Raw genomic sequence first — 15,303 nt, forward strand, 5'->3', positions numbered from 1 at the left:
AAGGTGTGGATGCCCCATCCCTGGTAGTGTTTAAGGCCAGGCTGGGTGGGGCTTTGAGCAACCTGATGTAGTGTAAAGTGTCCCTGTCCATGGCAGGGGGATTGGAATGAGATGATCTTTAAGGTTCCTTTCAATGCAAACCGTTCTATGATTCTATGATATGTTCCATAGAAATGACTGTGCAATGCAGGGGTACCTCATCTGGCTGTAAACAAGAAGTATTCAAGTAGCAATATGGACCAGGGGCTGGTTAACTTCTCACCTATTTGTTCAGCAGTTGGGTTAGTTACACAGATGGTGCTGAGCTCCTAGCTGTCACAGTTACACAGTTCTCAGCACCAGTTTAAAAATAACTTGGTTGCACCTATGTGAACTGCAGCCCTAGCAGGAACAGCAAGGGTAGGATTTTTACATCACATTTAAACATTATCCCCACTGCAGAGTCCTGTGCAAAATGCTGTTTGTAACCAGCTTGTGAGAATATGAGGACTCCACCTTGTTGTTTTTCCCCATGTAGAAGGAGCAAAGAGTTTTATTTTTTCAGCTGGTAGTCTTGTGATTGCAGGCAGGCATCCAGTTATCAAGCTGGGCTCTTCCTATCACCTACCCTGTTGGTAAACAAAGCTGTGCATGTCAGACAGTAACTCATTTTTTTTGTAACCGTATTGTTCCAGTAATCCCTTTGGATATCTCCAGATAATTTAAGCACTAAACCGTGAGTTTCAGACTGGAAAGTGAGAACCTGGAAGTGGAACAGCATAAGCAAATGAGCTGGATAGCTTTTTGATGGGGTTTGAGAGGTTTCTGAGTGGCTCTGTAGAGCTGGACTACCTCTGCTGACAGAGGGCCAACCTCAAAAGGTTTGGGAGTGCCTTAAAGGATGAGGCTAATGCCACCGCTGAGATGTTTGCCATCAGACATTACCATTGCCCCACCAGGCAACCCAGACAGATGAGACACGGTTGGCTTTGTACCACCTCACACTTCAGCTGCATGAACTGTTTGTTCCTCTGCGTTGAACTGTCGTATGCAATGCCTACCATTGCATCAACGGAAAATGCAAGAAATCCCTTATGAAGTAGAGTTTCCACCTCCTGTCTTCCCAACAAACATCTTTTCCTAAGTCAGTGCTCTTCTTTGCCGGGATTTCAATTCAAGTGTTCTGCTTGAAGTTTTGCAAGGGTTTGGCAAACACAAAAGCCAAGATATGCTGGCTGTTTTCAAATAGCACTTGGAATGAGCTGTGGTCAAAACCAAATTCCCCTCTCTTCAGTGCAATTTCTGGCCCTCTGTCTGTGAGCTCCCAGTCTCTCTAGTATACATTTATAAAAGAGCCCTAGTGAGAGGATGGTCAGGGCAAGCATTTGTCTTTCAGCAAAGCCCTGCAATACTTTCGCACAAGAAACAAGAGCTTATGGGGACTGGAAGCAGTTGCTGTGTTTGTGTTGACTGGCCACGGTTTTCAGATGCTGGGGGTTTCCAAAGCAAATGAAATGTTATTCATCAAAGCGGGCTCCCTCCCCTACTTTCAGTTGTTGAAAATACTACAAAGTAAGATGGAAAGAAACATGTAATCCTTCATCATCACAGTGAGGATTTACTTGTTTGTTTAGATTCCCTGTCTGTTCCAAATGTTCTGCCAGAGAAAGCCCATCCAGGCTCCGGGAGTGCTTGACACACATGAAAAAAACTCTAGATGCATATAGGAGATAAATCCAGCAGAAGACACTGCCTCTCCTCACAGCACACCAGTGCAGCAATCATCTGAAAGGCCCACTTGCACAATAAAATAGCTCAGGATGCTTTTTGTAGGAAAAAGGGGGCAGAAACAGATGTTGATGGTGGCTCTTCTACATGAGAAACTTTATGGAAGGGCTGTCCTTGAGCCCCAGGCACCTCCTCTTTTTCTGCTTGGAAAATGTTGCCCAGGTAGAAAACACAGAACTTGGTGCCTTTGTGGTCATTTAAATGAGAGAGTCATATTCAGAGGGTGATTCTTCCCACTGCCCTAGGAGGTGGAGATCACCCTTTTGAAGGCTGTCCCTCCCTGCAGTCATTACAGGGGAAACCAAAAGAGAGGAAAAAGAGAGGAGCTCAGACCCGAGGCTCACTTTTGACTGCTTAAAAGGAGGCAGCTGAATCCTGTCCGGAGGAACACAAGTGCTTTGCATTGAAACTAGTCAGCAGTCTTTGTAGCTGGTGTTTCTCATCCCATTGTTATTGCTGCACCTACAAACAGAGAGCAAGTCAGAAACAGGGGTGGTAAACATGGCAGTCATGTATAGCTGAGATGAGGTAGACCTCTGGGTCATCCTAGGATGAGGTAGTAGAAGAACAATTGTCCAACAGATGTTTTGCATTTGCACCATTATCCAACCCAGCAGTTTTGAAAATGCCCTGTGAGCTGCTCTTCTAGTGATGCCTTGGATGCAACACCTTTGAAGCTGGCTCCTTTTTTTTTTTTGCCTATCTAGGAGCCAAAGGCATGAGTGGACATCAAGAGCTTGATGACCCTGCTGGGAGTAATGCGACAGTAAGTTGGTAGTGGGTAGAATAGGAGGGGCAGTTTTCAGCCAATGACACTGTCCCCGGGCCCCCAAATCACTTCTGTTAAAAGTTATGAGATCTTGAATGCTCCTAGAGACTGCTGAGATTTTACCCTTTAGGGTTTTGTCTCAAAGAAGCCTGTAAAATGAGATATTTAAGACAACTCAGTTCTTGAAAAGGCAAACCCAACCAGTTCTGTGTTGTGCAGGTGCCGTCCTTATTTCACACTTCGACATCAAGAGCAAAGGGCAGGCTCACATCAAAATCTGGGGTTTCTGAAGGGCTGCTAAGGTATCAAATCTAGGGTTTTCCAAAGTGACACCCCTTTGCCTGAACTCCAGTTTTGTAGCAGAAATAGGGCATCCTACCTTCATAAATCCAATGTAGCCTCAACGGGCTGGACAAGTCTGTCAAAACAGGTCATAAAAGTGATGGTGAATCACTATTATTGGTAAGACCTACAATTTTGGGTCTTGCCTGAATACAGAAGTGAAAGAGAGGATTTTACAAAAAAAGGTATAAAAAAAGAATAGAACTTCCAAAAAAAGCAATCTGCTTTTGAAGAGCTGTTTCAAGGAACACCTGAATTAACCCTTGCTTCAGTAAGCTTTTGTGTAAAGCTCACCTGTTGCCATTTTGTTTCTGCTGTCCCCTCAGCTCATGTGCTCCTCAGTCCAGAAAGCCCTGTTTGAGGAGGAGGACAGAGTGAAGAAGCTGCAGCAGAAAGTGGCGACACTGGAGAAGCGCAACAAGCAGCTGCGAGATCGGGTGAAGAAAGTCAAGAGGTCTCTCCGGCAAGCTAGGAAAAACACCAGGCACATGGAGCAGATGAACCGAAAGCTCAGCGAGAAACTTTCCTCTGTAGGTGGTCAAATCCCTTATATTAACTCTTTGAAGCAGGAGAACTCCCATGCTACCTACCTTAAAGTATAATGCAAGAGTAAGTGCTCAGGCCAGTGATAATGGCGAATTTTGCCTACATTAGATCAGGAACTGGCCCTCACACCTTCTCTACAGTGTGCTTCAAACCTTGCATGGAAAAGGAATCTGAACTTGTTTTAGATGCAGTGCTAGATTAAACGTGAATGCAAACTGGGTTTGGCTGTGTGTTGGAGGCACAGCCCAAAGCTGTGTCCTCACCGTCTTCAGTGGACACAGAGTCAGACAGTGGTCTGTACCTCTCTGCCCTCACCTCACTCTGTCTCCATCACCACTTTGATGAAAGTGCCAGTTCAGCCCCACAGGATGTTGCAGGCCCTTGGTGCCGGAGCTGTTCTTGCCAGCTTATCTCCTCCATGTGGGCTGGGCAGGCAAGGCCAGGGGGATATACAGAGATGGTTGCTGTGGGAAGGATGCAGGGATGAATGGCCTTTGCTCAATCACCACCCCCAAGCTCTCAGCCTCCCTTAAGCTTGACTGAAGTCTACACCCAGTGCCTGAGCAAAGACTACGTCTGGGACACACTCAGTTTGGGCCTCGCTTTGAAAGGAAGCACAGATGTGCTCAAATTGTCTTAAGAGCATTTCTAAATATCCCTAAATATTTTTATTTAAAATATCTAATATTTTTTATTTTACCAGGAAGTGCCTCAAGGGTCTCAGTAACTCCCTCAGGTGCCTTTATTGTTGCTCAGCTAAAAGGGCTGGAAACCACATCATTTTGGGACCATGTCTAGGGCCTAATCAAACCCCTCAGTCAGGAGGGGACTTAGCCTGGCTATTAGTGGGTGCTGGCTTAGGCCCAGCAGACAATTTCAGATCCCATTTTCAAGCAGGTTTTATTTACAGTGTGGACAAGGCTTCAAGTTTTGTAATCACTGTTTGAGATATAATGGAGGTTGCTGGGCAGCCTCACTTAGTTACACTTAGATGCTGTAGAGACCACATCAATATCAACAGGGCATTAAAAATTAAGGTAGTTTATATATGTATATATTTTAAAATCCTATAGAAAATATTTTTATTACACATTTGATATAGTCTAATTTCTTAAAATATGAAGTAAACCAAGAAATGGGTATATCTTGTTGAAAAAAAAGTCATCATGTCCTTTATGAGTCATCTACAACATCAATATTCATGACTGATAACATTTTCAGCTGTGTTAATGTATCAGAGCATATCTTGGGTCTTGATGCTTAACCAACCTTTCTTCATAACAGGGCGCCATAAGGAGAGAAAGGTAGAAGAAGAGATTTTGTGTTCTTCTTTCCTTCTCAAAGTAATTTTTCTTGCTCCAAGCCTAAGGCCGAAGTGCAGATGTGCTTCATGCTTTTTGACAGGGGCAGCCCGTGCTTGCCCAGCCTGGAGCAACACCGACAGTCTGCCAGGGTTAAACCTGATTTGTACAAGGTGGACTGATCCAGGTGATCTTTAACATAAGAGGTGAGGTCCTCAGAAAAAACAGTGTGCGGACCACTAGTCTGCTCCTAACTTGCCATACGTACCAGATCACTGCATGGTCTCCATACTGTGTCTCAGCACTCAAAATTAAAGTATATCCAGGATACAGCCCTGCTGGACCACGCTTTAACTATCCCTGTGCTAGGAAAAGCCCGTATCACCTTTCAGCCATCAGCTTCATTCCAAGCTGAACTCAGAAGTTAAGCCTTGTGTTGGCTTCTAGGATGCTGCTGAGTTTAATTACCTTCCAGTTTTTCTCCTTTTGGAAATAGAGCTTCCCTCCCCCTCCCCACCCCTTGAAATAATATTGGCATTTCTTAAGATTCTGACTCCTCCACAAGCTCTGCTGGTTTCAAAGGCTCTGCCTACCGAATCAGCACAATTTGAGTTGTTTTGTGCTGTAGTCAGCAATGCTGTTTCCTGAGAAATACTACAGACCCAAGGCTTCCCTAGAAGCCATCAAGAGATTTTAACTCCAAACTTTAAATCCATAGGAAAGTAACTACTTTTTTTTTTTTTTTTTGGGGGGGTGTGTGTGTGTGTGTTTCTGGTTTCTAAACTGCTGTTTAAATAAGTGAACTGTTTTTCCTGGTATAGGTATTAAAAGTCTGTGTTTTAATTTTTTGTTAATAAAAATATTCCCTCTGTTATTCATTCACATTTTATAAATGTTTGTATAAAGCTGAGAAAGTATAGTTAATATAGCTACACCTTTGCTATTCTTACAAATCTTCCAAACACGGTGTTGAAAAAGCTTTTTCTTTTGGCTGATGTTTCTTGTCTTTTGATTAAAAGATTAGAATTTTCTTCCTATTTCCTCCTTTTATCTAGCTTAAAAAAAAAGTAAACCATTTTGTTCTCCTTGTCAGTTTTGTGAGAGTTTTGTTACTTTGTAAAGAAAACAAAACCAACACTCCCAAATGCAAAATCCAAGTGCAACCCAAAATGTCCCCTCTGCATACAAAACCAAAAAAGATTGTTTCCTTGGAAGTTTTTTTCCTTTCATTCCTGCATGGTTTTGGATCATTTCCAAAGATAAGGACTAGCAGTCAGATCAGATCACAAGCTAACCCTCTCAACAAGTAGCAGGGGGTGCCAAGCCCAAATAAAAATGCTATTACAGTGTTACCACTGATTGCCTGTCCCTGGTGGGGACAGTATCCAGAGTGACCAGGGAGGCTGTATGGGCAGGCAACATGAGTGCAAAGAGGAATTTGGGTTACATCCATCAGGTTGGTGCATGTCAAATAGGGCCTGACACATACTCTAATTTTTAGCCCACTTTATAGCAACTTCAGGGGCCAGCTAATTTGGAAACCCGCAAAAAGGACAAAATTCCACGCTGTTTTCTGAATTAATGTGAAAGGCATGATTAAGTCTGTTCCTCTTGAAGGGCTATGTGGGAGAAACTGGGGTGTGGAAACGCAGAGGCTGGATGGGTTAGCAAGGGATGGTGTAGAGACTCAAAACACAAGGGGGGTTGGGGGCAGGTAGAGAAAGGAAGCAGAAGTGCTCAAATGAGGAGAGCAATTGCTTAGAAACAACACCAAATGCAGCAGCCCCCCATGAAAAGTTCAAAGATGCTTTACAAATTAATAACATCTGCTTCTGCAAACACATCAGGAGCTTGAAGCTGCCAGAATGTCTGTAGGGCCAGTGCTAGGGGTTCCCATAGCAGATAAAGCCAGAACTGGGGGCAAGGAGTGGCTTTTCAACATCTTTGTTCACCATGGAGGAATTTAGGGATGCTCTCATGGCCAAATCAATTTTTCCTGGTGGATCCAGAGGAGGACAAGAAGAAGTGAAGGAGCAAAATGAATAGCAACAAATTGGAAGGACAGAGAGCAAGTGGGTATGCACAGTGACAAAGAGTAGACTTATCTGAGTGAGTGACAGAGAACAAAAATAAATGAAATGCAGTGTAGATAACATGAAAAGATATTAATGGGGGAAAAGAAAAACAGTCCTATCTTTTCCTATGAAATGAGATGCTCTGAACTGGCATCAGCCATCTAACATTGTATATAATTAGTGGTCAATTAGTCAATCAATTGGGTCAATATATATCACGATGATAGAGAGGTTACAACATACCATTCTATGAAAACATTGGCTGAACACTTAGCAGCAATCATAAAAGGTAGGTGAAGTGGCAGAATTTGTTAGGAAAGGGCTAGAGACCACCATTGCGCTGCTGAGTATGAGGTATGCCCACTTCTGGGAAGCAGTGTGCAGTTATTCCCTGTCTCAAAAGAAAGTGTCTAATAGGAAATGTATAGAGAGGCAACTTGAAAAATCTAAAAACTAGAGGAGCTTCATATGACAAGCAACCATATTTTCCAGGCCTTTGGGCTGGAGAAGAGAAGAGACAGGAGAATGACGGAGGGAAACGGGAGAGGGGAAATGCTGGGATTGTCCTTTTTTCACCAATGGCACCACCAGCACCACCAGTACCACCAGCACCACCACCACATGTCTCTGTTGTGCTTTTTCAGTCACTGGTTAAACTTTTGCAAGGTTTATGTGTCTCACCACAGCAGAAGTGGATACTTCAGATGCTGATCTGCACCCAACAAGCACCTTCTGTCCTTAGACTTTACAATAGGTTTTTCTGGATTTTTTAAAAGGGGATCCTTACAGAGTAAAGTGCATCAAACGAACTGTATTATTTTTGCTTAAATCCCAAGCACTGTCCTGGTTAAACAAGTCTATCTGGGTAGCTCAGGAAGAACCATATAGTACAGGAGGATTTATGGAGAGCAGAAAATGTTAGCAGCACTCTTTGCTCCTTAAGACCAAAACCACTGAGAAGAGAACAACTTCCACGTTTGAACAATAATTTAGGGAAATAACCATGTTGTTCTGTTTGGGTTTTAGCAGAAGGGTTTTTTTGGAACAGAAAAGCATATTAATGTTTCAGAGCTGTATCAGTAAAGCCCATTTCTAAATATGCAAAACTTCTCGCCAAGTTAAATAATCTCGTTAATGAGGCAAAGGAGCCCAAATTCATTTCTAAAAGTAGGACAAAAAACATGAAGGGAAAACTGTGGAAAGCAGGTAAAACTGACAAGGTATGTCATTCTTTCTTATAATAAATCTAAGTAATTGCAAGGAAATTTCATTTTCCTCCCCATTTAACCCCAATTATTTTCATTTAATCACAGAAACATTGCTATTTCCCTCCAAACTAGACTGCTTTGCGTGTGAAACACCATTTCCAACATGTGCTTGGGTTTAGGCATATTCCTAATCCCCTAAAACAAACACAGTGAGCAGGACAGCACGTCCCAGCATATGTGGCACTGCTGGGAGGGCCTGTTGGCCCTGGTGGCATTGACTCCACGGCAAACCAGGCCAAGTCATCCCAACAGGGATTTCCCAGGTGGCATCAATGCTAACACCTGGGGAGGCAGATGTAGTTGGGCAGGAGTGATTCTGTCTTTCTGAGGGGTCATCTTTTGGTAGATCAGGATTTGATGTGGACAACAGTGAGCTGAGCAGGAGTGCTGCCGTGCCGGGGGGCAGGGGGCTCTGCGGGGGCTCTGGGCAGCCGGGCCGAGGGGCCGAGGCCAGTGGTGTGAGGGGCAGCGGGGCTCAGTGCCGGGCCCTGCCCGTGGGGCACAGCAGCCCCCGGCAGCTGCGGGCTGGGGGCAGGGGGCTGGGAACTGCCCGGGGGAAAGGGCCGGGGGGGCTGGGCACAGCCGCTGGGCAGGAGCCCCCAGCGTGCCCAGGTGGCCAAGGGGGCCAGCAGCGCCCTGGCCGCTGTCAGAAGCGCTGTGGCCGGCAGGGCCGGGGCAGTGCCCGTCCCCCTGTGCTGGGCACCGGTGCGGCCGCCCCTCGGGGCCTGGGCTCAGGGTCGGGCCCCTCAGGGCAGGGGGGACGCAGAGGGGCTGGAGCGTGTCCAGAGCCGGGCAGGGGCTGGGGCAGGGGCTGGGGCAGGGGCTGGGGGGGGGCGGGGGGAGCTGGGGGGGTCAGCCTGCAGAGGGGGGGCTCAGGGGCACCTGGTGGCTCCCTACAGCTGCCCGGCAGGGGCTGTAGGCAGGGGTGGTCGGTCTCTGCTCCCAGGGAACAAGCGCCAGGGCACGGGGAACCGGCCTCACCTTGTGCCGGGGGAGGTTTAGGTGGGTGTGAGGGGAAATTCCTTCATGGAAAGGGTGGCCGAGCCCTGGCACAGGCTGCCCGGGGAGGGGGTGGCGTCACCAACCTTGGGGGTGTTTAAAGACGTGCAGATGCGGTGCTTGGGGACATGGTTTAGTGGTGGGCTTGGCAGTGCTGGGGTAATGGGTGGACTTGATGATCTTAAGGGTCTTTTCCAACCTAAATGATTCTGTGATTCTAAGACTTGGTTGGCTTTCCTTGGTGGGCTTGGTAGCATCATACTACTCCTGAGGCGCCTGGTAGTTTCTTCTGCTGAGAGTGTCTTAGCAATTGCTTGCCGCTTTGGTTAGTGTTTATTGTGTGCAATCTCTCCCTTTGGTTATCTGCCTATGAATAGGTGGGTTTTTTTTTCTTTTTACTGACATTTTCTACAAAGAGCTATTTTTCTGAACAAGGTGGTGATGGTGGTGAATAATTGTTTTGAAACATAAAAATATAATCAGTGAAGTGACATTTTCTTTGGCAAACTCCAACTTTGGAGTCATGACAAAAGTTGGAAGAAGTCTTTTCACATGCTTATACCCCCCTGCTCCATCAAAAATCAGCAGGAAGCCTTCAAAACGTTTTGGTTTTGCAATGCACACACACCCAGCAAAGCCTTCGTGGTGCATCATGGCTAAAACCACAGGAAATGCCCTTAATAAACATTCCTGAGTCTGTCTTGGGTCTTCAACCCGACTGGACAGTCAGGTTGTCAAAGATGGCAGCACAGACAGCACATGCCAGCAGAGATAAAAACAGATTTTTATCCTATGTCCACTCCAGGATGCCTCCACAGTGCCCTGGGCCTGGGGCTTATGCTGGGGAGGCCACAGTCTGTGCATCCAGGGAGGTGCCATAAGGACAAAGGTGCTTCAAGAAGCTCAGAAAAGAGACAAGGAGTAGCTACAAGAAAGAGACTGGAGCTGGAGAACTCATAGGGCCAGAACTGGTCTTACAGAGGTGGCCACCAGTACTTGGATGGGATTCCAGGAAAAGGGAGAGCCACGGCCATCAAGGGTGTATGTAAGGGAACCCAAAGGTCCCCACTGGTGAGGACTCAGTTGTGTCAGTGACATTTCAGTGAGGTGAGAAGAGGTATTGGTTTGATTCAAAAACAGAACTGCAGAGGACTGGTGGGTGGTGAGTGCCCGAGAAAGTTGCAGGATGCTGCAGGCAGCACAACGCAGGGACTGAGCAAAAGCCAGAGCGTTCAGCCCATTTGCTCCAAGCTCACCAAAACCTCTTGCTTCTTTGGACAAGTGTCCAAACATCAGGCATGGCTACAATTTCAAATCTTAACTTTGAATTACCAAGAAAAATTGGTAGCCTTAATGAGAACAGACCCAAGTTGATGTATTGGCAGCAGAAGTCTACTGGAGATTGGGGAAAATCCTCTAACCGTGAGCTGGACAGAGCTTTGGTCTCAGCTGGTGCTGTGCCCACAAGCCAACCCACAAATACTATTAAACCCCCCCACATTAGCTCAGGCATGTGGGTATATATAGCTTCCATGTCACTCAACTCACCTGGCCAGAAAGAAAGGCAGTTGGATCTACCAGACTAGTCTGCAGCCGTCTATGTCAACATGCCCCTCCAACCCTCCAAACCCCTTGGTACAGAGTCTAGAGTGGGTTTTGTCTTGCCACGTTTTGTCACAAAATAAAGTGTGTAGGAGCTACAGTGCTGTTTGCAGTTACCTAGCTCTAAGTCAAGGTGGGAACCAAGTGGAAAGTTTCCTACCAGCATGAATCTTTCTGAGTGTCAGACAGGTGATTGCTGACTGTACCCTCTGAAAGTCAGATTTTTCAGCATCCTGCCCTCCTGACATACAGCAGAGCAAGTCACCCAGAAACCGGCCACCTTGATGAAGACAATGAAGTCAAAAGCACCCCATCACACACACTAGAGTAGACAAGTACTCCAAGCAGCGGGAGGAAAGTGGCCAGGGCCAGTGCTGGAGTTCTGCTTCAAATGAACTCCCTCCTCCCTCCCACCAAAGTTCTCTGAGGATTTTGCAGCCAGAATTTGCGTTGAAGCAGCTCACAGATTTAATCACTTCTCAGCTGCTGCCATGTCCCCCTATGGCACCCTGCCACTACCCTTCCCTGGGTGCGACCTGCTCCACTAATGTCAGCTCACCCTGTGAAGGTCACATCACCATGTACATCGCCACGTACAGGCAACATTTCCCCTCACATTGCTCTTCAAACGCTGGGCTGACTTCAAGAGGACCTTGCCAGTGTGTTGCTTGCTGCCATCCCTCACCAGGGGAGAGGGTTTATTAATGTGTCCTTCTCGGTCACTAGGGTAGAGTGCAGGATGCTGCAGGCGGTCACTAGGGTAGAATCAGAGAATTAGGTGCCAATCAGAAACACTGTGAGGCATTTTGCACTTGAGTGTGTTTGGCCCCATTCCCACCAGCTTTGGCCCTGACTGTGTCCCTAACATCTCAGAAGATCTGGAGTTGGCTGATAGGGCTCACAAGAGGCCAGGTCAAGTCCTTTATATCTGTGCATATGTTCACTTTTACCAGGAGCTCCTCCATCCACGCACAGTGAATTGACAGTTTGGTCTCTGCAACGTGGGCAGACACTGCCGTAAGACATGTTGGTCTTCAGTACCCAGCTCTCTACTTCATACACGTGTTATGGACCCAATTCTCTTCTCACACTAGGCAGGAGCAGCAATGACATTCAAGCCACTACTGATACTGCAGACAAACCGATTTTGCCAAGGCTGTGGCAGATTATGACCACATACATGCATTAGTGTGAAATAAAGCTCGGCAGTCAGAGCCAAGCTTTTCTCATCCCAGTCCCTTCAAAAAATCCCAGCTCACTCACAGTCCACAGCAAAGACCCCTCTGGGAGAGACAGCCTCTATCGTGCATGTGTTTCGTACCAGCAGACGGCCAGGAGCTGCATAGCTCCAGCTCTAGCTCCAGGTGAAACTCCAACACAGACAGCAATGAACAAGTGATCACATCTGTGATGGGAGCGACCCAGGCAAGCCTGCTGCTGACTTGAAAGCATAGCTTTTGGGTGTCAACTTGGCAGCATGGTAGAGAGTAAGAGGTGAGCTAAACCCATTGCTGTGAGTGTCCAGAGCACACAAAATGGCCTGGCTGCTTTTCTGCATTTCTAATTGCTCTTACAGACTCTTGGGATCTTTTCTGCAAGGAAGGCAGTCAAAAGGAAACCCAAACCCACATGGTTTTGGAAGGCCACCAGCTGCCAAAGTGCAGCCCATAGATCACAGTCTGGGAACAAACGCAACAAAATACTTCACCTTTCCACTGACTACATAGAGTCCTTAAAATGCTTTAAGCAAGGCATTGCACGATCCCCTTCCACTCAAAGTCAAGCAAAGGCACACTTAAATCGCTTTGTTCATATGGCAGTTCAATGGCAGGTCTGTATAAGAAAATTCAGGGATCCTTGAGTTTTGGCTCCTGCTCTAGTTTCTAAAATTGCCAGCTGCTCAAGTGGGGCAGGGAGGGGACATTCCAGCACATCAGTGAGGGGATGCAGCTCCTTGCAGGGGATGAATCAGAGAATTAGGTGCCAATATTTGGATCACTTATTCAGACAGGAACACACCTAGCAGAACAAAAGGGATGCGACGAATGTACTTTTGGCTGGAGCAAAGCCCAGGAAGGTGTCTTCTGCTCCTCGGTATCAAGAGTTCGTTTGATAGCCTTTTGAAAGTCTATACACAGTCCCTACACAGAGCCTAGGTCCTTCCAAGGGCCTGCCGTGATTTGGTACTCCTGATACACCTAGGCTGGCTGGCAGGAGCCAAACTGGGGAATCCTTCATGATAGGAACCATGGGGAGGTCATCTCTTTGCCATGACCATACACAGAGGATGACAAGCACTTGGCCACATAAATCATCACTTGCAGCATCTGCCCCAGTAGCTCTCCTAATGCTCCCCATACAAGCAGAGGCTGGAAACCTACTGCTTTTTCTCTGTGCCTCCTTGCAGTGTAGGCATGCTTTTTGGAGAGGAGAGAGGATTTTTGACACTTCTTTTTCCCTATTCTATTCTGTTTACTCTAGCAGATAGGCCATAATCCATACCATAATTTTTACAGGACTTAGTCAAATCCTGTCTCTGAAGTCTGTAAGTTTCTTGCCTGTCACCGGCTCTGTTCCCCCGTCCCATGTACACGTCACACAGGCTCCAAAGGAAATGTCCGCTTCTGCCAGGGCTTTGCTTGGCTGAGTCAGTGCTGGAACCCACATGCTCAGGATTTTCCTCTCTGCCCTCAGCCTCCCTGGCAGCCCTGGACCTGCAGCTGGAAGCAGGTCTTTAAGCTGCTGGTTGCTCAGTGAAGCAAATCTGCTCTGTGGATATGAGACCTCAGGCAGAAAAATTACATCAGAGGTGTTTCATTAGCTTCCCACAGAGCAATGAGAGAGTGGGTTGTCTCATGAACTTGTAGAGTAGAAGGGGAGCAGCAGCAGCCTGGTTGAAAAGTATTTCAGGTTACTCACAGAATCATAGAATGGTTTGGGTTGGAAAGGAATTTAAAGACCATCTTGTTCCACTCCCCTGCCAGGGTCACCTTCCACCAGCCCAGCTTGCTCCCAGCCCCATCCAGCCTGGCCTTGAGCACCCCCAGGGATGGGGCACCCACAGCTGCTCTATGCAACTTGTCCCAGTGCCTCACCACCCTCACAGTAAAAAATTTCTTCCTAATGCTTGATCTAAATCTACCCTCTTTCAATTTAAAATCATTACCCCTTGTTCTATCACTACATTCCCCTGATGAAGAGTCCCTCCTCCTTCCTGGAGGCTCCCCTTTAGGTACTGGAAGGCCGCAGTAAGGTCTCCCTGGAGCCTTCTTTTCTCTAGGCTAAAACCCCCAACTCTTTCAGCCTTTCCTCATAGGGGAGGTGCTCCAGCCCCCTGATCATTCTCTTGGCCTCCTCTGGACCAGCTCCAACAGGTCCCTGTTGTTCTTATACTGGAGGCCCCAGAGCTGGATATAGCACTGCAGGTGGGGTCTCAGAACAGTGGAGTAGAGGGGGAAAATCACCTCCTTTGACCTGCTGGTCATGCTTCTTTTACCCTTCACAGCCCAATTTCTTCATCTCTGATTACCAGGAGGTAAAAGTCTGATGAACAGAGATGCTCCCTTGGGGTCACTGGTGGCTTGGGAAGAGGACAGAGGGACCCTCACACTGAGCTGTGCCAGGGCACACAAGGCAAGGGCTGGACCAGCCAAGAAGGGAGGAGGAAAGTGCAGACCAGCAGGTTGTCCCAATCACTTGTTTATGCCTCAGATGACGTTTCTGTTCCACTTCCCCTGCCCAGAGAAAAGCAGAGAGCCTCCAAGGCAGAGGGGATTTATTTGAGCTGCCATGGCAGTAAAACCCAGGCAGACAACAGAGAGGATGATATGCCTGATCTCCACTCACCATCTGAGGAAAACGCATGACTGTATCACAAAGGGGTGTTCGCTCAAACTGTTCCCATGCATTTCCATGGGAATGGGGCAACTGTTATGGTTTCTGTTTTTTAATATTTCTTTTGTGATTATTTCTGAAATACCCTGCTAGCTGGAGACTTGGCCTCAAGAGATAAGGAAGAGGAAATGTCACAGGCTGTTGTCAATAAATTATTTTTCCCATTTCTTGATGCCAGGAAAAGCAACTCTTGCTGGTGGAAAACAGATCATGGGTTATGGTCTCTTCAAATTATGTATTGCAGAGATGCTATAAATTGCCATAGGCACCAATAGGTATAGCATGCTAGTTGGAAGCAACGGAAACATTTTCTGTAGTAAAAGAAAATGTCTTGTAACCTGATATGTCTTCTCTTGTGCATATATAGGTGATTCAGGCTAGTTTTAGGATTACAATCTATTCTTCTTCACATATAAAAATTAAGAGCTTCATTTTGCTCCCCACAAACGCAAGGTGAAGAGCTAATTCCTGCTTCAAGAAACACTACTTAGAATTGTGACTGGAACCAGCACTGCTTGCCGGGAGACCAGTGCAGCTGTGATTTTACAATGCTTCCAGTAGCTGTATTTGCATTGTTCAGGTTGAAAGTTCCCATGCTAGTGCCAGTCTCTGCCTCAGTGCATGGAAAAAATAATTTCCAAACTGTCAACCATCTCTGGGGCTGTCTGCAACTGAAAAACATTTTGTTTTTCTCTAAATATCTGTTGATTTTTTTACCATCGCCGTCTTTGGAGCAAAGA

The 15,303-nt window shown here is 46.7% G+C and overlaps 1 protein-coding gene across 2 annotated transcripts in view; it reads left to right on the forward strand.

Annotated features, from left to right (window-relative positions):
* Window positions 1-5,755, forward strand: part of CCDC3 (coiled-coil domain containing 3) — a 46,547-nt gene extending 40,792 nt beyond the window's left edge. Inside the window, exons 3-4 of one of the 2 annotated variants that reach the window (XM_037390273.1) lie at window positions 3,205-3,408; window positions 4,709-5,755. In XM_037390273.1, the coding sequence (XP_037246170.1) occupies window positions 3,205-3,408; window positions 4,709-4,732 (228 nt within the window). In that variant the 3' untranslated portion in view covers window positions 4,733-5,755. Of the gene's footprint in view, window positions 1-3,204 lie in introns of both variants that reach the window. The other variant, XM_037390272.1, reaches the window with a different exon arrangement.
* Window positions 5,756-15,303: the final 9,548 nt, after the last annotated feature.

The sequence above is a fragment of the Falco rusticolus genome, chromosome 5 (genome assembly GCF_015220075.1).
Source record: "Falco rusticolus isolate bFalRus1 chromosome 5, bFalRus1.pri, whole genome shotgun sequence".
Taxonomy (NCBI): Eukaryota; Metazoa; Chordata; class Aves; order Falconiformes; family Falconidae; genus Falco; species Falco rusticolus.